The sequence below is a fragment of the Heterodontus francisci genome, chromosome 36, assembly GCF_036365525.1.
Source record: "Heterodontus francisci isolate sHetFra1 chromosome 36, sHetFra1.hap1, whole genome shotgun sequence".
NCBI classification, from domain to species: Eukaryota; Metazoa; Chordata; class Chondrichthyes; order Heterodontiformes; family Heterodontidae; genus Heterodontus; species Heterodontus francisci.
In genome coordinates, this window is record NC_090406.1 from 22053373 (window position 1) to 22079761 (window position 26389).

General features: G+C 40.5%; 1 protein-coding gene across 9 annotated transcripts in view; it reads left to right on the forward strand.

The window, feature by feature from the left end:
* Positions 1-26389, forward strand: part of dot1l (DOT1-like histone H3K79 methyltransferase) — a 111396-nt gene that overhangs the window by 48645 nt on the left and 36362 nt on the right. For all 9 annotated transcript variants that reach the window (XR_010969552.1, XR_010969553.1, XM_068016322.1 and 6 more), the window contains 12 exons: positions 3846-3914; positions 5597-5703; positions 7672-7713; positions 7939-8016; positions 8718-8946; positions 10031-10144; positions 14290-14381; positions 15606-15707; positions 17895-18032; positions 19641-19766; positions 21647-22131; positions 23185-23323. Coding sequence is in view for 7 of the 9 variants with exons in the window: in XM_068016322.1 (XP_067872423.1) it covers positions 3846-3914; positions 5597-5703; positions 7672-7713; positions 7939-8016; positions 8718-8946; positions 10031-10144; positions 14290-14381; positions 15606-15707; positions 17895-18032; positions 19641-19766; positions 21647-22131; positions 23185-23323 (1721 nt within the window). In the remaining 2 variants the exon portion in view is untranslated. The remainder of the gene's footprint in view (positions 1-3845; positions 3915-5596; positions 5704-7671; positions 7714-7938; positions 8017-8717; positions 8947-10030; positions 10145-14289; positions 14382-15605; positions 15708-17894; positions 18033-19640; positions 19767-21646; positions 22132-23184; positions 23324-26389) is intronic.

Sequence of the window (26389 nt, forward strand, 5' to 3'; positions counted from 1 at the left end):
TTTACTAAAGTGAAATCCTGTTTGACAGATTTATTAGTATTTTTTGAGGATGTAGGTTAGATAAAGGGGAGTTGCTGTACTTCCTGCGCTCATTCAGCTGTTCTTTAGGTCACGGGTTTTTTGTTGGACCTCTGCTTTCAATTGCCTGTATACCTGCACATGCTCCACGATTGACTATATCATCGTCCGAGTGAGGGGCTGCGTGGATTCTTCAGTGTGGTCAAGACCATTTATGGCCCAAGTACCCAAGGACCTACCCACTGAGAGCCAAGAATGGAGCAGCACTGATCAAGGACAGAGAGGTAGTCAGTGCTCATTGGAAGGAGCACTTCGAAGATCTCCTCAATTGTGACTCAGTACTTGATGCGAGTACCCTCGAACACATTCCACAGCATGCTACTCGCCAAGACCTCAGCGCAATCCCAGCGCGACATGAGATTGAAAAGGCCATCTAACAGCTAAAAAGCAATAAGGCCGCTGGTGTAGATGGAATTCTTGCTGAAATTCTAAAATATGGCAGAGGCACTCTTGACACAAATATATGGACTCATCTCCGTCGTCTGGAAGGCGGAGAACATGTCGGGGTCGCCGAGATGCCGTAATAGTGACCATCTTCAAAAAAGGTGACAAGACTAACTGCAGTAACTACAGAGAGGTATCCCTGCTGTCCACCACAGGAAAAGTCATTGCAAGAGCCCTTCTCAACCGCCGCCTCCCTGTGGCTGAAGAGCTCCTACCGGAATCACAATGTGGATTCTGCCCATCAAGAGGCACAGTGGACATGATCTTCACAGCAAGACAACTCCAAGAAAAATGTAGGAAGCAGCAGCAACCTTTATACATGGGCTTTTTTGAGCTCACAAAGGCCTTCTACCCTATCAACTGGGAGGGATTATGGAACATCCTCCTCAAATTTGGCTGTCCAGAGAAACTTGTCACCATCCTCCGCCTGCTGCACGATGACATGAAAGCTGTAATCCTTGGTAATGGATCTGCCACTGATGCAATTCAAGTGCAAACTGGGGTCAAGCAAGGCTGTGTCATCGCACCAATGCTCTTTTCCATCTTCCTTGCTGCAACACTCCACCTTATCTCAATGAAGTTCCCTGCTGGAGTCGATCTACTGTACAGGACGAGCGGGAAACTATTTAACCTATGCCGCCTCCAGTCCAGAACTAAGGTCACGCCAATCTCTGACATTGAGCTGCATTCCGCTGACTATGCTTGAATATGCACATACTCAGAGGCTGAGCTTCAAACCCTCATCGATGCATTCACGGAGGCGTATGAAAGAATGGGCCTTAAGCTAAACATCTGGAAGACAAAGGTCCTCTGCCAGCCTGCTCCTGCAGCGCAACATTGCTCCCCCCCCTACTATCCACTGGACAATGTGGATTACTTCTCGTATCTTGGGAGCCTCCTCTCAGCAAGGGCAGACATCGGCGATGGAACTCCGCATCGCCTCCAGTGTGCGAGCACAGCCTTCGGTCACCTGAGGAAAACCGTGTTTGATGACAGAGACCTCAAATCTGGCACCAAGCTCGTGGTCCACAGGGCCGCAGAGTTATCTGCCCTCCTGTATGCGTTGGAAACATGGACACTGTACAGACATCTCAAAGCCCTGGAGAAATATCACCAGCGGTGCCTCTGCAAGATCCTGCAAATTCAGTGGCCGGACAGGTGTTCTAATATCGGTGTCCTCTCTCAGGCCAATACCCCCAGTATTGAGACACTGGTCGTGGCTGGTCAGTTACTTTGGGCAGGCCACATCATCCGCATGGCTGACACAAAAACTCCCAAAACAAGCTCTCTACTCTGAGCTCGGTCACGGCAAGAGGTTAGCAGGAGGGCAGAGGAAATGCTGCAAGGATGTCCTTAAAGCCTTCCTGAAAAAATGTGACATCTCCACTGATTCGTGGGAATCTCTTTCCCGTGATTGCCCAAAATGGGGAAGCGTCTGCAAAAGTGCCAGCCGGTTCGAACGACGTCGACATGCCCTTGCAGCCACCAAGTGCAAACAGTGGAAGGAGCGTTTGGAAATTCAAGCATCCCATCCACTCGCCTCATCAAACACCACCTGTGGCAGAGTGTGCGGATCCAGAATTGGACTATTCAGTCTAAGGACCCACAACCCTGGAGTGTAAGAAAGTCATCCTCGTTCCTGAGGGACTGCTTAAGAAGAGCAGGAGAAGTAGTATACCTGGATTTCCAAAAGGCATTCGATAAGGTGCCAGACAAAAGGTTAATAGGCAAGGCAAGGGCTCATGGAGTTGGGGGTAATATATTAGCATGGATTGAAGATTTGTTGACAGACCGGAAGCTTTGAGTGGGCATAAATGGGGCATTTTCAAGTTGGCAGACAGTAAATAGTGGAGTGCTGCAAGGATCAGTGCTGGGGCCTCCGCTATTTACAATGTATATTAATGATTTGGGTGAGGAGACAGAGTAATGTTTCTAAGTTTGCTGATGATACAAAGGTCGGTGGAAAGGTAAGCTGTGGGGAGGACACAGGCTGCAAAGAGATATAAACAGGTTAAGTGAATGGGTGACTAGATGGCAGATTGAGTATAATGTAGGGAAGTATGAAGTTATTCACTTTGGTAGTAAAAACAGAAGAATATTTTTTAAAAGTTTTGAAACTTGGAAGCGTTGATGTTCAAAGAGACTTGGGCGTGCTTGTACAAGGAACGCAAAAAGTTAGTATGCAGGTACAGCAAGTAATTAGGAAGGCAAAAGGCATGTTGGCCTTTATTGCAAGGGAATTGGAGTACAGAGTTAAGGAAGTATTGCTACAGTTGTGTGGGGTTTTGGTGAGACCGCGTCTGGAATACTGTGTTCAGTTTTGGTCTCCACATTTGAGAAAGGATATACTTGCACTGGAGGCAGTGCAGCAAAGGTTCACTAGATTGGTCTCTGGGATGAGGGAGTTGTCCTTTGATAGGCTAAGTGAATTGGGCCTGTATTCTCTAGAGTTTAGAAGAATGAGAGGTGATCTCATTGAAACATATAAGATTTTAAAGGGGCTGGATAGGGTAGATATTGAGATTATTTCCGCTGGTCGGGGAATCTAAATTACGGGGGCAGTCTCAGAATAAGGGGCCGATCATTTAGGACTGAGATGAGGAGAAATTACTTCACTCAAAGGGTTGTGAATCTTTGGAATTCTGTACCCCAGAGGGTTGTGGATGCTTCATCATTGAATACATTTAAGGCTGGGATAGAGAGATTTTTGGTGTCTCAGGCAATAGAGGAATATGGTGAGCAGGCGAGAAAGTGGAGTTGAATCCTAAGCTCAGCAGTGTTCATTTTGAATGGGGGAACAGACTGGATGGGCCATATGGTCAACTCCTGCTCCTGTTTCTTGTGTTCTTGTACTCTGTCTTAAATCTCTTGCATTTAATCAGCTAGCTATGTCCCCCTATTCTACAGCCCACAATTACTGGAAGAAATCTGTTTCTGGCTACTTTTTCCCATCCCATCATAATTTAAACACCTCTATCAAATTGCCTCTTAATTTGATGAAAACAGCCCCAGTTGCAATTGCCAAGTTATATAACTACCTGTCTCTGCACTCGTGACATAGAGCTCTACTTGATGGGAGTGTGAGGTCATAGGCCACATAAGAGTATAAACTAGAGCTTGCAACCCATCCTGCAGTCAAACAAGGCTTTATGCAAAAAGTGCAATTTGATGGAATTATTTATTTGAAGCTTTATCTGTGATATTTTGTATTTAAATTAAGATCAATCCATTTAGATTCTATACTTAAAGTTTTTAAAAAATTATTGGAAAGAATGTGGAGCACATTGTGAGGAATTTGTAATTGTTTACCATCGTTGTTACAGGTGGCAAAATTGTCTCTTCCAAGCCCTTTGCACCATTGAATTTCAGAATAAATAGCCGGAACTTGAGTGGTAAGTGTTAATTCATCTTGTGTTTTTACTCAGCTTAATGTGTCTCTAACTTCCAAGTCCCTCCCTCACCCCTTAATCAGTGGTTGCAAAAATATAAATTTTTCTGAATTAAATTGCATACTTTGAGACAGTTTTCTTGAAAACTTTGTTCTGAAAGTTTTTAATAAATTGGAGGAAAAATTAGGAATTTTGCTATTTATTTCTTTGCTCTAAGATTCAGTGCTAGGCTGGATACTTGAATCAGTTCAAAGTCGCTATTCCTAAAAAGAATACGAATTTATATTTGCTAATTGTATGAGATCGCTGTGCAGTCACATTCTTCATTTTCATGCCATTTTCACAGTCATTGATTTGGTAGTGGATCAAGTGATTGTTCAGTGGAATCCAAGTAGAGTGTTTTTTTTTTTGTTATGGCCAGTAAAAAAATTGTTGTAATACTTTCATGCACTTTGTGCAATGGACTCATGTTGTTTTATTGATGCAGCTATTCAGCCCTTGTCCAAATTAGTGTGAGCAGAAATTCTTAACTGCATGCTCACATTGCTGCTCAGATGGTGCCAGTCCTGTACCAACATTACATTAGTGCATTGCTGCAGGACATCAAGTAACATTGAACAGGAAATTATTCAAATTTTTGAGAAGCATTTAATATTACTGTTTTAGTATAATTGATAGCAAAAGCTAGTATTTGTATAATGCCTTTCTTGTAGGATGCGTCCTAGGGCGCTTCAGAAAACAGAAACTGGTGAAGAGTAATAAAGAGTTGACTTGAAAAAATGGTCATAAATTTAGGTATGAAGGAGGCTTTTTAAGGAATGAAAGTTAACAGCATAGCAGAGGGGCTTAGGGAAGGAGGCCTAGAAAATAAAGCCAATATATTTGAAAGCTTGGCCCTAATGTGAGAGTAAGAATGCACAGGAGATTGGGAAGACAAGGGTGAAACATGGCTGGAGGAGGTTAAGTTAGGTCATGGAGGAATTAGTAAAAGAGAAAATTCTTATTCACGTGCATTGGGATAAGGAGTTAATGCAGGTCGGTAACAATCGAGGTGAGTAGGCAGAATTTGGTTTGGGCCAGAAAGCAGAGAGCATAGTTCAGGATCAGTTTTTTGACTTTTTGGTTAGCGAAGAGTGCTTGGGTGTAAAACATGTATTTTAAATTCTAAATGTATAAAAAAACACTTTTTGAAGCAACAACCTCTACATAAATGTAGAAACTGCAATTAAATGGAACAAATCTGCTGTACACTGAAACTGTAGTCATATTTTGAAACAGATACATTTTTGGAGTATTTTGGAAGTCTGATCTTTTAAGCTGGAAGCCATTTTTAGGATACTTTGTGATCTTCAGATTTTTTCGAGTACAGTTACAAATGTCAATGTAATTTTTTTTAACTGTTTCTGATTTTGCTTTTGAAAAAAATTTGCAGACTATTGCTAAATCGTTTATCAGATGGATCCAATGTAATTGGGATTCATTGCATTGAGGAGCTTATTAAAAGTTTTACCCAGGGAAGTCTGTTCATTGGCAATTGTGTGCTGATATTTGGAAATGCTTTCCAGTCAGCACTCATTATTTGCAACTTGGTTGTTAAAACGAAGCAAGCTTTTTAAATGTTTGTGTAATATTGGAATCATGTATGACAGACACGTATTTTTGTACTTCTGTGTTGCTCTTCAAAGATATTGGCACTATCATGAGAGTTGTGGAATTATCGCCACTGCGAGGCTCAGTTTCATGGACTGGTAAACCAGTCTCCTACTACCTGCATACAATTGATCGGACCATAGTAAGTATTATGTTGTGTTATTTTAGTTGCTGGGAATGTATCAGTTAGCGTTAGTGGGGGATAGGGGAGAGTGGTGTTATTACTGACCTTTTGCTATAGTTTTAATGATTTTGTGTGATGAGCAGTGGAATTGCAGCTGAATGATTATTTTTTAAAGTGTTGGTGAGAAATGCGCTGCGGGAAGTAAAACATTAGCTTTAACTTTTTCATATTTTTAAAGTTGCATTTTGCTTCCAGGAATCTGTGCAAGTTTTTTTAAAAATCAATTTATGTTTCCCACAAAGACACTTTTTCTTTGTATACTATATTAGCTTTATGCTTAGTTACAACTCTTTAGGTTTGCCATCTCTGCTAAAGGAATTTTCTCAACTCAGTTTAACGTAGGCTGAGATTTTGTTGGGTTGGATTAATGGCCACTCCATGGGTTGAATTTTACCAGGCCCCCAACGTTGGGGGTCCTGGCCGGGCAGCCCGGAAAATGCCTCCGGGAGTGGCCCGCCATGGGCCTGGATGCCGGGAAGGCCCAGCCCCATATTGCTGGTGGCAGCAGGGACTCGTGGTGGCCCGCTCGGCAACGTGACCATCGTTTCAATGTTAATTAATTAAAATTAATGAATAATCACTTACCTTGTCGCGTTGGCCGTCCCGCTCCCATATTACGGACTGTGGCCAGCGCTCCCGAGCCATCTGATCCCCGACCACTGAAGAATGGTGGAATGCTGGTGGGGAGGGGGGAGCGGAAAGTTTTCAGGTCAGGAGGTGGGGGAACGGGGTTAAATGTTTCCGATTGGTCTAGGGGGTGGCGGGAAGGGGTAAAGTTTCATAGTTTATAAGCTTTGGGGGATGGGAGAAGCTTGGGATCGCAAGTTAAGTTTTTTTTTGGGAGGGAGAGGGAAAGTATTAAATTTTTTAGTCAATAGGGTGGTGGGAGAGGGGCTTGAAACTTTTTTATTACATTTTTCACTTTAAATGTATAACTCCTGTAACTTAAAAAAATTAAATTAAACTGAAGGGCTGGAAGCCCTTTAAAAATGGTGCAACACCTGCGCAATGGCGCAGGACACTTGCCAGGGATGGAGTGCCCCCCCCCCCCCCCCCGCCATACCATTTAAATCATGGCGACTCCGCGATGGGCAGTCCGCATGGGCCGACCGCCATTTTGGTAGCTCGTCGCAAGCGAGTGAAATGCAACCCCTTGTTTCTATTGTATAGATACTGGGGACTCTCCAGTTGTAGCTGGGTTATGGGAGATTTGGATGGGTTGGAGGCTGGCAAGGGGTCCCATTTCTCCTAATGTTTCTTCAGTTCCATGTACAGCTGTACAATACTCACAATGACAAATATCTATCATATTCTTAGATGACAGCTTTGTTTCAGAAGATGTAAATTGCGTCACAATGGGGAGATATATCTAGCTGCCAGAAGTGAGAGTTTTGTGACCTTGAGTATGAGAGGTTCCTTGTTAAATAAGAACTTAACATAAGAAATAGGAGCAGGAGTAGGCTATTCGGCCCCTCGATTTGTGCTCTGCCATTCAATAAGATCTTGGCTGATCTGATGGTGGCATTAACTCCACTTTCCCTTCTCAGTTAAAAATCTGTAACTTGACTTCGTATATATTCATTTACCCAGGCCTTATTGCTCGCTGTGGAAGCGAATTCAAACACTAACGACCCTCAGTGAGGAAATTCCTCCTCATCTCTGTGTCTTAAATGGGTAACCCCTTAATTTGAAACTGTACCCCGCCTAGTTCTAAATTCCTCATGAAGGGAGACATCCTCTCAGCATCTACCTTGCCACTCCCCCTCAATTCTATATGGTTCAATAACATCAGGTTCAAAGGGATAATTACACCTGCTTTAGCTTCAGTCAGCTCCAGAACCTCTCTTTGCCAGATGATCTAATTGGCAATCAACTAACGTGTTGTTTTCAAGGCATAACAAGCAAACTTTTTTTGTTTCATTTCAGCTTGAAAACTACTTTTCTAGTCTCAAAAATCCAAAACTCAGGGTAAGTCTTTTCTGCTCGCTCATTAAAATTGCCATCAGTATGACAGCTCATAAATTTGAGGTCAGAGAAGGTTAATCTTAATCTAACATGTTTGTTTGTACCTCTGGACACTGTAGAAAATGTGCAATGTATTGCTAATCTAATTTCTTCCTTTTCCCACACACCTCTCTCTTCCCTTACCCCATACATATACTCCGAATGATAGTATTTAATATTTTGTTACAGGAGGAACAAGAGGCAGCTAGACGTAGACAACAAAAGGAAAACAAAGAAAATAAAAGTAGTACAACAACTCCAACTAAGGTACTGTGCAGTGTTCAATTTCAATGAAATAAGCCTATCGATCATAGAGCCACTGCAGAAAACTATTTGGGAGTTGTAACTTGCAGCTCATCATTGAGAATATAATTATCCCTGTGTGATTTTGTTTCATGTTGGAACTGTCATACTTTGTCTAATGTCTAGCACTGCTGTTGATATGTATATCATGGCTGACTGAATACTTCGTTCTAATCAGTTCACAGATGAATTTAGCTTTTTAAATTTCAAATTTTTGCTGTATTTAATTCTCTGGTATTTCTCTCACTATAGTAGACAGTCATTAGATATGCAACAAAAGTTTTACTGTTTAGAATTTTAGTGATGACTTATGAGCAGTTTTTCTCTTTTTCACGCTACTCTGCAGCATTTTCCCTTTGCATGTCCTCAGATTCGTCCTGTTTACTATCGTTTGCTTGATCACTCTGCCTTTACTAAAATAACAAGGCATTAATTAGAGTAAATGAAGTACAATATTATTGGGCCTTTCCTGAAGTACTCCTTTAAACTGCTGGGCCAATGATTATAATTGTTATAATAGTAGAAAACATAGAATATGGTAGGGGAAAACCAATATATTTTACTTGTTAACACAAAAGTATGTCATGGTTTTAGTTTTCTGAATTATCAATGAAGGGGTACGTATCTTGTTTGTAGTCGAGTAATTGTGACACTGTCATTGGCAGGATTCTGGTCCTGAGGAGGAAAAAACTGGGGTAACCGGGATTAAAAAAGCATCTTCACCTGCTAAACCACGTAAGAGCAAGATAATTAATAAAAGCAAGAGAATTGCAGTTAGAAAAAGAGGTCGCCCCAAGAAAATGAGCTCTGCAATTTCAAAAAGGAATACCAAGGAAAGCCAATCTGCACTGGATCTTTTACATGCTCAGACTCTGTCAGCATCCTCACCTCAAGGTAAGTTGAACAGTCAGCTGCAGTCTGATGTACTTCATATGAGTGGGCAAATAAAAATCTTCTTGTAGTTTGTGTGTTGTCTTGCACACTTTCAGTTGTGTTGACTAATTTAACTTGTCACCAAAAAAGGCTTGGTGTTCTCTTAAACCAAACACATTATAAAATTTGTAATTCATAATGTGCTATTAGCAAGTTGGAGGTAATTATTTTGGTCTCGTGTTCAGTAATATGATCATTTGTGGAGGCACTGAAAGTTCCTCTTAATTTCTAATGGTGAACATTAGATTTATAAACAGTACATTGCTTAGGTGAACTAATCGCCTTAGTTGCTATTCCACAACTTACCAAATAATTCTTGGAAAAAGTTTGCCTCTGATGTATAAGCTTTAGAAAAGGATTAACTGAAGTTGTATTTTACTTGCTAAATAGACATTGAGTTAAATTTAATCTGATCACACTGATTCATTCTTTTGGTTCTAAAAGTGCCACTTTAATACAAACACACATTCAAATATCCGTTCCTTCCCCCACAAATATGTGCAGATTGTTGGTATGCACTTGCAATGACTTCCTTGTCATAATGTGGGATTGAGTTGGCTGCTTATGAAGATAATTAATCTTTTTTGTTGCTTTTCTGGTGAATAATACAACCAATGTTAGATGGCATTGAATAAGGCAAATCTGGAAGCATAATGCATAAAGTAAAGTTGACAATAGGTACCTCTATATTGATTGTACAATTCAGTTACAATTCATGGTTGAATCCTATTTTTAAAAAATACTTACTTTGGCCAAAGAAATAATTGGTATTAAAGTTTGTGTTTTTACATTACTATGTTAGCTTTGTTTCAAGTGTTCTAATTGCAACAGATAGAGTCCAATACTGATTTGGTGTTGCCTGCATACATCCATTCGATGTGCTTCTCCAGCATTGTTAGGGAATGTTGGATGATTTAGTTGAGAGAACCATTTGTATTGTAACCTAATAATATCTGTATTGCCATAAGATTTAGAGTTAATTGTAACTGATTATGATAAACTAATAGCAATACACTGGAGGTTTTCCCGTTCTTCCATTTTTCAGATGCATACAAGTCACCTCATAGTCCATTTTACCAACTACCTCCCAAAGTGCAACGCTATTCACCCAATCAGTTTTTACTGGGTCCTACACCACCTGCACTACAGAAGCTGCTAGGTAAGTACTGCTGAATTTTTGTTTGTCTACTTGTCTGCATGTAATTTAATGGCTATTCTGCCCTCTCTATGTAAATCTAATTTTGATTTTCTCTATTCTAATCTGTAAGCAGCTGTAAGCAACACTGTTCTGTTTAACTTCTATTGTTGTGTTCCATTTCCTACCTATTGCTGTTTAATGCTTGTTTTAAAAGATAGTCACAACTACCAAATTCCTACGGCTTTATTCATTATTTTCACCTGAGACAATTGTCTAGTCCAATTCTTGATTCAATACCTAACCTACTTGACATAGTGATTGAAATGGTAATAGACGTGTAACTTAAATGACCATTTTGAGGCTTCAATTCAGTGTTGTGTAAAATAAAAATTCTATTTTTTATAAGCATTGTAATTATTATCCAGCTGGAATAGAAATGCTATCATTTTTTACTTTGACTATGATAGACTACTTGGAAGTTGGAGATGGTTGGATGATGGACCTGCATCAATAACCTTGGAATTTTGTATTTATTGTCAGAGCTTTTCTCTTTATGTCTGAGGAAGTTCATTCATCAGTCTTACACCTTGCATTGTTCACTTTTTGGAGAACTCCATTATCTTCGTAGTCTCCTCTCTTGGTTGGTCACATTACCTCAACCTGTTATAAGAACATACGAATTAGGAGCAGGAGTAGGCCACTTGGCCATTCGAGCCTGTTCCGCCATTCAATAAGTTCATGGCTGAACTGATGACTGCACGTTTCCACCTACCCCCGATAACCTTCCATCCCTTGCTTATCAAGAATCTATCTACCTCTGCCTTAAAAATATTCAAAGATTCTGCTTCAACCTCCTTTTGAGGAAGAGAATTTGAAGAAGACTCACGACCCTCTGAGGGAAAAGATTTCTCCTCATCGCTGTCTTAATGGGTGACCCCTTATTTTTAAACAGTGACCCCTAGTTCTAGATTCTCCCACAAGGGAGAATGTCCTTTCCACATCCACCCTGTCAAGACCCCTCGGGATCTTATATGTTTCAATCAAGTCGCCTTCTACTGTTCTAAAGTCCAGCAGATACAAGTCTAGCCTGTCTAATCTTTCCTCGTAAGACAGCCTGCCCATTCTAGGTATTAGTCTAGTAAACCTCTGTACTGCCACCATTTGGATGTTTGCAAGGGGCATCTTGGATCCCTTACAAGCAAATCTGATTGTAGGTGTTTAATGATGCAGCTTGGGTTTCCAAAGGCACTTGAGCAGGTCTTTGGAGTATGGGCACTGAACTATGGATCCTTATTTTGTCCAACCTGGGACAAGAACAGGCCATTCTTAAAACTACATAAATACATAGAACAGAAAGAGGTCATCACGTACACTTGTACGCACATTGTCCTGAACAAGGTTATAAAGTAGATTTAAAATCTTACTGACTTGTCATTGTACAGCAAGTGTGTGAAATCTTGAAGAGCTGGTGTAAATTGCTGAGTTTGATAGTTACTCAATTTGTTGGAAATTACTTGAAAATAGCCAAAATTGCAAATTAAAAGCTAGTGGCTTTGTTGCCCTGCTTGTTTGAAAAAATGCTAGTGACTTGGATAATATGGTTTGAATTCTTGAATTTTATTTGACTTAACATGGAAACATCTCTAAGTTGAAATAATGGTGTAGCTATAGTTGTCAAGGTGAAAATTTCTCTCACCATCCAAGTAAATTCCTAACGTTTAAGCCTCTGGTATTTATAAGGACTAGTAACAATGGCCTACAGATGCTGATTGTAACCCTCTTGACACTTGTATAGCAGATTGTGGGAAACCTAGTGAGTTAAATATTCTATTTGAAATTCCCGATTGGCAACCCACATGATATTCTGTCAAAATTAATGGACTGAAAATAGTACAGTTGGGTGTGCTGCTCTATATGTTGAAATTGTTTTGTGTGGGTTTCTGTTGTTTGAAGCTCTGGACTGCGTATTGGGACACATGGTAGGGCTTACCCCATAGTACCTTAGCAAAAGTGAGTTTGAGTGTAATTTCCTTGATCGATGATAGCAAGGACAAAGATGAAGCCAGCTAGACCTCCTGCTTTTGCGCTAATTTAAAATTATGTGGAAAGAGCTGGCAGATGTAAAATCCATCAGACTCCTTACACATTATTAACCAGAAACTGATGCAATGTGACAGGTCTCTGTTACGGCCAAATCAGCGGATAGACCCTTGAAGCTGAGCAACCTTCATTGATCTTGGCTGAAGATTGCAGTCTACAAGGCAAAAGTATTCCCCCTTCTGTATAACCCAACCACATGGGATGCTGCTGGTAAAATTGCTTTTATTTTTGACTGAATTACATCCACCTAAATGAGGCAAGAATTGAGTACTTTATATTGCCCTCTTCACCTTTTAAACTTTATTTCAACTGTAAAATTAGGAGTCTAGAATGGGAGAGCCAAAGCGCATTCAAAAGCAAGAATTTAAGGAGATTGTTGAAAAGTGGCAAGGTGTATAGAATAGAGTCGAAAATTCTACAGGTCATTGTGGCTAAGTGAGTTGCTGCCAATGGTGGATTGAGGGATTCAGAAGCAAGCAGAGAGGTATGGCTGCAAGGTGGGGGGGCAGTGGGGGAATCGCAAAGGTAGGGTGGAGTAAAACCCTGCAGGAATTAGAAAAGGAGGATTAAATTTTTGAAATGGGAGTACTGCAGCACTTAGCCAGTGGAGTTAGGAAAGGATGGAGATTATGGAAATGCAGGAGTTAATGTGGATGAGTGTACAGGATGAGTTGATGCTGGAAGGCCAGCTAGAAGAACTTAGGAGAAATTTAGTTTGAGGTCGTGAATTAGAGTTTTGGTGTTAGAAGAGGAGAGAATGGGGTATAGGTGAAAAATATTGCAGAGATGGAAGAAACTGAGTTGGGTGCCAAGAATCTATGCTTGTCACAGCTTGAGATGTCCGATGGCTGGGTTGAACTTGAAGCTGGAGGTGTTGCTGGGAGATGGTGGGCATGAATCAGTTTGCCAATCTTAAGCTGGAGAGAATTTTAGTTCATTCGCATCTTGATCTTCAGGCAATCTTTAGGTCAGTGGCACAGGCAATGAGGTAGAGCAGAGTGTTGTCATTGTGCATGTTGTGGCTGCTTCCAGACTTTGTCATTCAAATAGTGAAAAGTAGATGGCTGAGGATGTACTGTTAATTACACCAGAGGTAGATGTGCAAGCGGCAGAGGAAAAGCCATCAGCTGCAATATAGTACTTATTTCTTATTGATTAGGGTAGAACAGAGTCATTGGTGTCAAAGGTGGATTGCAGTGGAGAAATATTGGAGGAGGATGGTATGGTATCGGTGTTAAAGGTGGCGAGGTCAAGAAGAATGGGGGATGGGGAGCCATGATTACAATTCCACAGGATGCCGTTTAATTTTGATTATTGGTGTTTTTGTACCATCAATGAGGTAGAAGCATGTTGGGAGGGACATTGAAGTTGTTGAGGGAGAATTACTATCATTAAAATTTGATGATGCTGTGCAGGTTCCTTTTTAAATCACTTCCCTACTCCATGGCTAAAAGTCAGGTTACCAGCTCCTTAGGTCTTGGACTGTCTTGCTGTATCCTACTGCTAAGAATATGGCCCAAAGTAATTTTTCACCCCCCCCCACCAAAATTGTTTTACTTTCTTTTACTGTATCTGCTTAGCACATCCTTGATGGACAGACTAAAGCTTACTGTAGGGCAAGTCTGGTGCAACTCTATCAGACTGCACATTGGTGTAGAATGGTAGTGTACCCATACATATTGTGTTGGATGTTCAAAGCATGCTTTTAAGTTTAGTATGAATACTAAAGTACTCTGAAATGTGACTAGATTTTAAATACTGTTGTTCCATTATTAGATTGGTCTTATTATCCTCTATTGCTAGAATGTTAACTTACTAATGCTTCATGTTAAGCATCCCTTTAAGTACTTGGAAGAGCAACTTTATACTCATCAATTATTTAACCAATTATTTTGTTGAAGAAATCTATTACCAAGTTCAAAATAGCATTAACATTCTGAAAATTTCCCTCCCAAGTACACATCATCAGGTTTTCCTTTTTTTAATTTGATGTAATTTGGCTGTAGGAATGTGTTCATTAAAAAAAATTTAAGAGTAATACATTAATGAGTATTGATCAAATTCAGAGTCTTTCAGGTTACAGTATCTGCAGTTCATGGCATATATGAAAACCCCTCAGTACAAGACAAATTTACAGCAGTTATTGGACCAGGAAAAGGTACATCTTTTGGATCATTTCTCATTAAATTTTCATCATAGTGAAATGTTTATGGCGTGGTTAAAAGGGCAGGATGTTCTGTCAGTTTTTTTATTTTGAGGTGCCATCTTTTGGATGAGACATTAAACTGAGGCCCCGTCTGTCCCCTTGGGCGAATGTGGAAAAAAAAGCTTCATGACACTTTCAATGAAGAGCAGGGGAGTTATCCCTGGTATCCTGGCCAGTATTTATCCCTCAGTCAACATAATAAAAACAGTTTATCTGGTCATTGCTGTTTGAGGGAGCTTTCTCTTTGCAGATTAGCTGCCGTGTTTCTACCTTACAACGGTGGTTACACTTCAAAAGTACTTAATTGACTGTAGGGCACTTGGAGATGTCCAGTGGTCATGGAAGGTGCTATATAAATGCAAGGCCTTTGTTCTTTCATTCAATGGACTGAAGATTGTGCAGGCTGTAAATTGGACATGTTGATTACTATGTTGCAATAGTATCTCGGCAAAATTGAGCTTTTAGTGTAATTGCTAGCAATGGTTCTTTAGCAGATGAAACCTTCACCTCCTCACTCCTAATCTAATTTCCTTTTCTATTTCTTCCCCCCCCACCCCCCACCCCCTGCTGCTGTCTGCTCTCTCCCCACCCCTGCTGTCTGCTCTTCCTCCGCTCTCTGCTCCCCACTCTCTGTGCTCTCTCTCTTTCCACCCCCCTCCCCCGTTCTCTGCTTTTTTGCTTCTCGCCCCCCGCTCTCTGCTCTCTTCCCCTCCTCTCTCTGCTTGTGTTCCCCCCCACGCCCCATGCTCTTTTCCCTCACTTTATTTTCACCTGACTGCAATTCTATGAAGTTGTAATCTATTATGATTCAGGCTCTCTCCAGGTACTTTCTGCAAAAGTCAATTCTCCTTATGATCAGAAACTTGATGTTGATGTAGTGGCTGTAGGATGAACAATAAACTCTATTTCCGTTAGAATATTCACTAGAAATTACATGTTATGAAGTTAGAGTTCACTCTTGTAAAATTATGGCATCAGCAAAAATTGATTATTTTTCTAAGTCACTAGTTTAAACAGTTTTGGTTTGAAAATAAAAGCAATTTGAGATTAGCACAAAACCCTTGGCATGACCTAACTTAGCATAGGAGTTTGATGTACTTATTTTAAGTTTGACAAATTTCAGAAAATGCATGCCAGTAAAGTAGCTGTTAATGGAATGGCAATTTTGTTTTGCAGTTGAAGAACATGCAATTGACGGGAACAGCACAGCAGTTGTTTAGGCACTGTCAGACACAGAAGGAAGAAGTCCGCCTTCTTTTTCAGCAAAAACTTGAAGAGGTATAAACTATGTGGCCATATCTGTATAATATAAAGCTACTTACTAAGAACTGCATTTCTTGGAATACAGGATTTCTTTTCCTCTATCAGCAAAATACAAATTAACGTTTGTAGTGGAACCCTTCCTGGAGTTCTGAGGAAGACCTCACGGCCATGCATCGTTGTCATTTTCTGTTTTTGGTTGATTTGTTTATATTGTACGCCGTAAATTGTGTTGCTGTTATCTAGCGTTTTGTGCCCATATTCTCCACCCACTCAAATAAAAGGTTATGGTTAAATTCCTCAAGCTTAATTTAGTTGTGATTCACTTTTGCTTTATTATGGAGAAGTTTGTGTGAATTGTTAGTAGCAAGTAGTTGATATCTTGGCTATCTTAATTGAATAGTTGATGGGATGGGTGGGGATAGGGAAGAGAAAGTCTTATTTGCCCCACCTCTTTTTTTTAAAAAAGCACTGTTGTGAAACACTACATAGTAATTCAGTGTTCAAATAGTGGCCTGGACTTTGCAGTCAGCACCTTGCTCACAGCTGCCCAAGGAGTTCTTGGCAGGCTTTCGAGCCAAGACTACTTCCAGCTAGTGTCTGTCTCAGCACAGCACCCTCTACAGGGAATCTGTGAACAAGCCAAGAAACAGCAGGGCACTTCAACCATCAGATTGAGAATCCTGACTGAGACATGTACAGTCTAAAGCAATACTATTTAAGAAATAGTTCAATTTTAATACTGTTTCCATCTGTAGTGTGAAGTGGTGTTCGCACAAGAGTGTCAGCCGTGGCTTATTTGGTAGCACACTCGCCTCTGAGTCACAGGGTTCCAGCTTGAGCACAAAGATCAAAGTGACACACCACTGCAGTACTGAGGGAGCCCTGCACTGTTGGAGGTGCCATCTTTCGGATAAGATGTTAAATCAAGGCCCCATCTACCTCCTTGAGTGGATGTAAAAGATCTCGTGGCACTCTTTTGAAGAGGAACGGGGACGTTAACCCTTGGGTAGACAAAGAAAAGCTGTTCCCATTAGCTGATGGTACAAGGACTTGGGGATACAGATTTAAGGTTTTGGGAAGAGATGCAAAGGGGTTGTGTGGAAGAACTTTTTTTACGCAGCGGGTGGGATTGACCTGGAACTCGCTACCTACAAATGGTGGAAGCGGAGACGATCAATGATTTCAAAAAGAAATTGGATGGGCACTTGAGGGAAATAAGCTATTGCGGGCTACAGGGATAGAGAAGGGCAGTGGGACTGACTGGACTGCTCTACAGAGAGATGGCAGGGACCCGATGGGCCAAATAGCCTGCTTCTGTGCTGTCATATCCTGGCCCCTAGTTATTCCTCAGTCAACATAATAAAAACAGATTATCTGGTCATTATCACATTGCTGTTTGTGGGAGTTTGCTGTGTGCAAATTGGCTGCCATGTTTCCTACATTACAACAGTGACTGCACTTCAAAAGTACTTCATTAGCTGTAAAGGCGGTCATGAAAAGTGCTATATATATACAAGTCTGTCTTTCTTTTCATAAAATCGCAACCAAAAGGAAAGCTGTTCACAAAGCAGTTTCCTTATTTAAATTTAATTTGAGTCGGACAAGAGTGAAGGTTTGCCTAGAGTTTTTTTTTTCAATAAGAAATTATGCCAGGCTGAACCATTTTCTCCTCGATTTCCACATGCCATTTTTTAATCTCATTGTTTATTGACCATAACATGTTAGTCTCTTAATAAGGGCTATTAATTCTAGTGTCTCAGAGGATTTGGTTGAGGCAGGACTTTTCATTGCCTCTTCTTCGGTCTTGTTCAGTTTCACGGTTAACTGAAATCACCGATGTGTAACTTAATACTGATCATCAGATATGTACAGATTTTAATCTCTGTCTTAATTGAATGATGCTAAGCACTATTGGAAGAGAGGGATTCCCTTCAGAAGTAGTTTGCTAGATTTCTTCCACTGGATCTGAAGCACCATAATCAGCAGGATTTGTTTGCATTCGCCAATCAACAAGTTAATTTTCCAAATTACTTTTCAGTCAAAAATGTGATGCAAAACTTGAGAGAAAACAGTTTTTATTGAAAGATCAGTTGAACAGAGCGATAATGTGCAGATCTATGAATTATAGTAAGGAATTGAGATTCGCCTTCAGTTGTGCAACAGTTCGAATTTACACTTTGGCCCACCCCTTTTTTTTTCCAGTTGGGTATAAAGGCCCTGACATTCAATGATTTGCTCCAAGCACAGAAAGAGATCATCGCTCACAACAGGCAGCTAAAGGAACAGACAAAGCAGCTGGAAAAAGATAATGGTGACCTCAGGAAACATAGTCTACAGCTGGTAATTATTTCATGGGTTTGGAGTCGGATGTAATTAAAAACATAGCATTTTTGAATCCTGCTACAGACTGAGCTGCTTGACCAATTGTTAGTTGTAATTAGAAGGCACGTGTTATAATTTATTGTCCGACTCAGCTATGAAGTATTTAAAAGAACACCTTGGATATATTAATGTTGGCTAGCCTCCAGAAAGCAGAGGCATAAATGGACCATTTTCTCATTGGCAAGATGTAACGAGTGTTGTGCCACAGGGATCAGTGCTGGGGTCTCAACTTTTTACAATTCATGTAAAATGACTTGGATGAAGGGACCAAGGGTATGGTTGCTAAATTTGCAGCTGACACAAAGGTAGGAAAGTTAGCTGTGAAAGGACATAAGGAGGCTACAAAGGGATATAGATAGGTTAAGTGAATGGGCCAAGGTCTGGCAAATGGAGTATAATGTGGGAAAATGTGAAATTGTCCATTTTGGGAGGAAGAATATAAAAGAAACCTGTTATCTAAATGATGAGAGATTGCAGAGGGATCCGGGTATCCTAGTGCATGAATCGCAAAAGGTTAGTATGCAGGTACAGCAAGTAATTAGGAAAGCTGATAGGATGCTATCATTTATTGTGAGGGGAATTGAATACGAATGTCGGGAGATTATGCTTCAGTTATACAGGACATTGATGAGACCACATCTGGAGTCCTGTGTACAGTATTGGCCTCTTTATTTAAGGAAGGATATAAATGCATTGGAAGCAGTTTAGAGAAGGTTTACTAGACTAATACCTGAAATGGGCGGGTTGTCTTATGAGGAAAGATTGGACAGGCTAGGCTTATATCCACTGGAATTTAGAAGAGTAAGAGGCGACTTGGTTGAAACATATAGGATTCTGAGGGGTCTTGACAGTGTGGATGTGGGAGAATCTAGAACTAGGGGTTATTGTTTAAAAATAAGGGGTCGCCCATTTAAAACAGAGATGAGGAGAAATTTTTCTCTTGGAGGGTTGTGAGTCTCTTCCTCAAAAGGCAGTGGAAGCAGAGTCTTTGAATATTTTTAAGGCAAAGGTAATTAGATTCTTGCTAAACCAGGTCGGTGAAAGGTTATTGGGGTAGGCGGGATTGTGGAGTTGAGGTTACAATCAGATCAGCCATGGTCTTGATGAATGACGGAGCAGACTCAAGGCGCCAAGTGACCTACTCCTCCTAATTCGTATGCTCGTATGTTCTTGCCTTGTGATTATGGTTTTCTCTAAAGAATTGTAATGTAGGCTTTTAGGGAATGCAATGAAATATCCATCTTCAGTTCTGATTCTCATTAGTTTGAGTAGGGATGTACTGCTTTCGCCATGAGGGGGTAAATGAACAAATTGTTCTGTTCGCAGGCAGCTCCTCAAAATATGTTAGTGCTCTAGCTAGAAGTGAAGGTTTGGTTTCAACATGCAGCATTTTTAAGGAGAATGACCTACGAAGGTCATTATAGTAGAACAGTAGACCTTTGTTAAACATTTCGAAGGTACTGTAATTTTTGTTCTGATTATGAATCTTGAAATATGAACATTTTTATTTGGGTGAGGGTTAGTTAAAAGGTTTTTCATTTGTTCACTTGATCATAAATGTTACAGCTGAAAGCACGATGTGAAGAGCTAAATGTGGATTGGTCTTCTCTGTCTTTGGACAACCTGCTGAAGGAGAAACAAGCCTTGAAGAGTCAGATCTCAGAAAAACAAAGGCACTGCTTAGAACTTCAGGTAGGATAACAACAAGCTATTACTCTATACTAATTTTCTAAAAACAGAAGTTTGTAGTTTGGCAGTTTGGTTTCCTTGTGTAAACAGAGTTTCTTTTGGGTGAATCTGGAATGACTTACCTGATTGACAACTCTGCCAAAATTTATTTCGATTTGCAATCAGATATGTGAGAATGACAGAGACGCGCAGTGCTCCAAGACACCATTGATGATTGATCAGCCAGCTTGGCTCATTAGTGGGATTGGAAGGAAGGGTAGACTTGTAAGTCCGAACTGAGATTTTTCCATTCAGCTCTGATATATCTTTCAAGTGTGTCTGACAATGATGGTTCTGGCTAGAGAAGCAGTAGGAAGCTTACCCTCGTCTTGTACTGTCGATGCAACAGTACCCTTTCATACGTCCGTGGATCCTAAGCTGTGGCTGTCCTGAACTTGTTCCTAAATTCCCTGGGCTAAGTGAAGTATGCCCTTTACAGGGAAATAGTGTATACTCAGTCATATAGAAAACAAACTCTACCTTTTGTACACTTCTCAATAGCTTGGTTTGGCAACTATTATGTGTGGCAATTTCTTTTTGTATCTGTCATATTGGGGCTGACAAAAGAAGTTAATGGAAATTGGCTGAGCTCCTATTACACAACACGATTTTATTTAACTTGAGCTTTTGTAGCTATAGCATTGGGGGGAGAATTTATTTCCTGTCTAATGATGGTTATTTTATAATTAAAATGCGTGGAAACCTTTCACTCTTCTCTAAACATGTGTATGCAGGTTAGAAATTGGTGAAACTATTTCCTTGTTTTATTAGGCTCTAAGTTTAATAGCTCACATGTTTAAGTTGAGCAGAGAAGTAATGGATCCTTTATTTAAACATATTAACTTCTTGAATATGTTGCTTATTATCCCAGATATAAATACTTAAAATTTTGTTGTCTACTTGGCAAGATTCAGTCCTGCAAATGTTAAATTTGCCATTTTTTTGCACCCATGCCCATCATCAACTACTCCAAGTTAGGTCAATGCTTTGGCTAGGAAGTGGGGTAAATGTCCTTGTATATCTCATTGTAAGCTGCATTAGTGTAATTTTTCTGAGAGCCATTAGTTTGTAGTTGAGGCTATCTATCTATCAGTGCATCATGTGAAATTATGCTGCACGCTCCAACCCAAATGGAAACTCATGGGACAGTGATGAAGTTCAGTTTGCTTATGATTCATGCAGCTGTCAAAATAAAATACAGCTGCTTTTATATTGGTGTCAGTGGAGTGTTTGCACTGCCTCTATGTTGCACAACTTCTGCAACTCCAATGTGAACCACTAAGGATGGCATCCAGGAACACTTTTTTTATTGGAACCTTTGGATGTTGGCTTTATCAAATCCAGGTTTATATTGGCGTCGTTAATGGCACAAGAAGCCCATCGATATAAAATCAGATTTTGCATCTGTTTGGACCCATCTTCCAGATGTAAAAGTATTTATTCCATTGCAGTGTTCTGTATGAAAGCACTTTTATTGTAAGTTATAATAATTGACTTGTACAGTGATTGAATTAGCACCTTACCTCTCGTGTGCATGCATCAAATATGGCTTTCAGATTGATAATCTGAAAATGAAATTCAGATTGCCTTTTTTTTTTACAGTTCACCTCTAAAGAGCGAGGTTATGGGGCTGGTGGTATGCTCCCTATACAATACTGTTGACGGTGTCTAGGTGCTGATGTAATTTAGCTTATTGTCACTTAAGTTTTTTTTTAAAAGCAAACCTTCCGTGTATTTGCACAAACTTTAGATATGAAACTATGCATTGGTAATTTAAGCATTTGGAGAAAAGGGATTAAGAATATTGCTGTCTTCCCTCTTTCTTCCCTCCCTGGCATCATTAGATAAGCATTGTGGAGTTGGAGAAGAGTCAGCGACAGCAAGAACTAATACAGCTCAAGTCATACATGCCATCAGATGACATATCTCTTCAGCTGCGCCACAAAAACAAAAACTATGAAATGGATACAGAAAGAAACAGATACCAACTTGAGATTGAATGTCCAAAAATTCCAATGGCAAATGTGAATGGTCTGAGCCCTGAACTCTCTATTAATGGAAGTGCAACACCTTTTGAAATTCACAGTTCTTTAAACCGGCCACCTTCCAAATCACACAACGTGTACAACACTGTGTTTCCAGAACAGGAGAATGGGTTGTGCATCCCAAACCTTATGAGTAAACACAAAGCAGACAGATTACAAAGTCACTCTCTCCCTGACTACACCAGATTTTCTCCAGCCAAAATCGCACTTCGTCGACATTTGAACCAAGATCATACTGGAGGTGGAAAGCTTGCACACGAAGTACAACTGGCCTGTGCCCAGAGGTCAGTGACAGATGCTGTTTCTCAATGAAAAAGCAAAGTAATACTATAATAAAGAGTTTTGTACTCCTCCCAACAAGCAAGGGGCAAGTATTGCCCCTGAGGGATTTAATTATTGCTTCTCTGATTTTAAGTAAATCTTTGTTATTGCATGAAATTGAACTGGCTAATAGAAGTGTTCGTTGGGTGAATGTTCTAGTTATGTAATCTATTAGTACCTTTTGACTTTATCCAAAACTGATTCTTGAATGCAAGTTTTTTTTTTATGTTGAAATTTTATTGCATATTTCTAACAATTATGATCAAACAAAACAATCCCAAGTATAAGTTCATTGAAGAAAAACAGATGAGTAGTAGGCAAACTCTTCAGATATGCGGGGAAAATTTTTTTTTATTCCTGATTACACCCAGAAAGCCTTAACTTCAGAAGGCTAGTTACATTTAGTATTATGTTGGTGGCAGTTCTGTGTGTACACTTTGCAGTCCATAGTTGAAACATTTGATTCACTTGGCCAGTCCACAAAAAAAATGTTTTTCTGTAATATGTAACCCAGGAATAGAAGGAATCTAAATGTGCACAACAGAGGAGAAATACATACAAACTAGTGACTATCTTGTTGGGCTCCAAGGTAACATTCATAGAAACTTGCTTTGTGGCAAGACCAAGCTTTGGAATGCATTAGCTGCAGGAAACCTATTGTGACTTTTAACCATCCTACGTGCAAAGGGCAGTGGAAATTTGGAGCTCTTTTGCAAGCTGCAGTTGATGCTGGGTGAGTTGATGATTTTAAATCTGAGATTGATAGATTTCTGTTAACTTCAGGTATTAAGGGATATGGGACAAAGGTGGGTATATGAAGTTAGGTTGCAGATCAGCCATAATCTCATTGAATGGTAGAAGAGGCTTGAGGGGCTAAATAGCCTACTCATGTTCCTATGTTATGTAGATTTAACCAAGGCTACAAAATATAACTTCATTTTGTTTCTTTAACTATATATTTATATGATCAGTTTCATCTCTGTTACATCAAAGTGAAATTGTCTGATGCTTTGCAGGATTGAAAACCTAAAAGAAACTGGCCTCCCACAGCAGAGTCCAGGAGTTCCAAATGGTGTTCAGCATGGTTCAGGTGAACAACAGCAACCCTCGTCCCCAACAGCCCTGCAGATGACATGTGAGAAAGGTGCAGACAAGGTATTAAGAATATAGTGCTGATAATTTTGTTCTTTTGTTGCATGTTTATAAAGTGTATGCCATGTCGTGTGATTCATGCTAACTGATTTTTTTTACAATTAACTCAATGCTGTATGGTAGTTTCTGTTTTTAAGCATTCGAATTTCATCCACTCATTTAGAAACATAGAAACATAGAAAAGAGGAGCAGGAGTAGGCCATTCGGCCCTTCGAGCCTGCTCTGCCATTCATTATGATCATGGCTGATCATCCAACTCAGTAACCTGTTCCAGCTTTCACCCCATACCCTTTGATCCCTTTAGACCCAAGAGCTATATCTAACTCCTTGAAAACATACAATGTTTTGGCCTCAAATGCTTTCTGTGGTAGTGAATTCCACAGGCTCACCACTCTCTGGGTGCAGAAATTTCTCCTTATCTCCAGTCCTGAAAGGTTTACCCCATATCCTTAGACTATGTTTGTTTGCCTATTCTTACTTCCTCGTTCTTTCATCTTTTGGATACATTAGAATGTAAATGATCCTTTTCATTGGTGGGTGGTGGTACCCTGGTAAACCTCAATTCAGTCATAAAGTATGGAAGCAAATTAAGTCTGTCCTCAAGTTACAGATTACATTGCTACATATGAAGGCATGCCCCTTGAGATGAAAAGAGGAGGAAATAAGCAGGCGGTGCTGCATGAATAGTCATATCTTCTTCCTCTTGAAAAGGAGGGTTTGCTTGTTGATCGCATCAGTTCTTAATCTGTTCTCAATGAAGACCAGGCCTGGCATTGATTATTACAGAAGGATATTGACCGTAGCTCAATACAGAGATGCTTGCCTCGTCCTGGTCCGATAGACAATTAAGCTGCTCTGTAAAAGCACTGCAGTATCATCACTGGGAGCAGATGTTGGCATCCTAAAGAAGTTTGATTGAGTTGCTGTTTTGGACCAGCCTGATTCAAACTGATTTTCAGCTGCTGAGTTGCTGGAAAACACATTATTGGTTTGGTGTGAATCTTCACACAAGTTAGAAGGCAGTCTTTCAGACAAGAATAGCTTATCTCTGTACAAAAACCAGGAGTTCTTATTCCATTAGGAAACAAACTTTCCAGCTGCAGGACAGGAAGAAGAATTGAGTGCAGGTAGAGCCTAGACAGGCACACAATCATGTGGTACGCCGAACCTGCTCCAACTAGGCATGGCGCAACCTTGCGTATCATTCTTCTTCCCCTGGGAGAAGCAAAATAAAATCTCAGGCAGTTTAGGAAAAATCACTAAGGAAATTCCTCACTGGTTCCTGATAGCAATCAAACAAGCTCCAAAAGGCCACGCTAACTCATGAATGTTCATAATCTCAGATACCCCACAGCTTGTCTTTTTACAAGTTGAAATGCACTCCTCTCAGAAATTTATTTCTCCACCTTTTTTGAAGGTTTGTTAGGAATCCAAGTTCAGTATGTCTTCAGTGATCTATTGCAGAGGGGGTGAATCTGTGAAAACAATTACTTATTATCTAACTCTTCACCTACATATTGTATAATCATACTTTCTAGTTGTTCCATTCCTATGCATCTCAAATAGTCTAGCCAACTGGACAGAATCTATTCCCTTCGTCAATTTAAATACTTCATAACTCTTCCAAGGTGACGTTTGGCTAATGAGGATAGCCTCATCCTCTGAAGCCTATCTTGATAAGTAAGAGCTCCAGGAGGTAGTTACTCCAGATACATCATTTTGGTCACCCTCTTCTGTAGCTTCTCCTGGGCTACAGTATTACCGTCAAATGTGGAAATCAAATCTGGACCCACTACTCCAAATGACGCTGTAAAAACTTCCAAAAATGTGTGTTTTGCATAATGCGTTTCCCCATTCTTTCAGCTCTCTAGGGCAAATGTCAAGTCCAGTAGCACAACCAGCATGGAAGTGGGCGTAACCCTCACCTACAGCCATTTCCACATGTACTTTACTTGTTAAATATAGTTTAGTATCCAGCTGCAAAACTTTTCAACTGACTTCTAATTGGTGCTGGTTGAGCTATCTGGGATTAAGTTTTTTTAAAAAATGTGTTCGAGATGTGGGCTTCGCTGGCAAGGTCAGTATTTATTGCCCATCCGTAATTGTCCTTGAGAAGGTTGTGGTGAGCCGCTGCCTTGAACCGCCGCAGTCCATGTGATTTAGGTACACCCACAGTGCTGTTAGGGAGGGAGTTCCAGGATTTCGACCCAGCAACTGTGAAGAAATGGTGATGTAGTTCCGAGTCAGGATGGCGTGTGACTTGGAGGAGAACATGCAGGTGGTGGTGTTCTCATGCATCTGCTGCCCTTGTCCTTCCAGGTCGTAGAGTTCATGGATTTGGAAGGTGCTGTCGAAGGAGCTTTGGTGAGTTGCTGCAGTGAGTCTACCTTGTAGATGATACGCAAATTTGCTACTATGTGCCAGTGTTAAAGTGAATGTTTAAGGTGGTGGATGTGGTACTGATCAAAGTGTCGAGTTTCCTTGTTGGAGCTGCACTCATCCAGGCAAGTGGAGAGTATTCCATCACACTCCTGACCTTGTAGATGGTGGAACGGCTTTGGGGAGTCAGGAGGTGAGTTACCTCTGACCTGCTTTTGTAGTCACAGTACTTGGGTGGCTGGTCCAGTTAAATTTCTGTTCAATGGTAACCTCCAGGTTGTTGGTGGGTATTCAGCGATGGTAATGCTGTTGAATGTCAAGGGGAGATGGTTACATTCTCTCTTGTTGGAGATGGGCATTACCCAGCACTTGTGTGGCGTGAATGTTACTTACCACTTATCAGCCCAAGCCTGGATGTTGTCTAGGTCTAGCTGCATGTGGGCACGGACTGCTTCAGTATCTGAGGAGTTGAGAATGGCACGGAATGCTGTGCAATCATCAGTGAACATCCCCACTTCTGACCTTATGATTGATGGAAGATCATATATGAAGCAGCTGAAGACGGTTGGACCTAGGACACTACTGTGAGGAATTTTTGTCGCAATGTCTTGGGGCTGAGATAATTGGTTTCCAACAACCACAACTATCTTCCTTTTGTGCAAGGTATGACTCCAGCCAGTGGAGATTTTT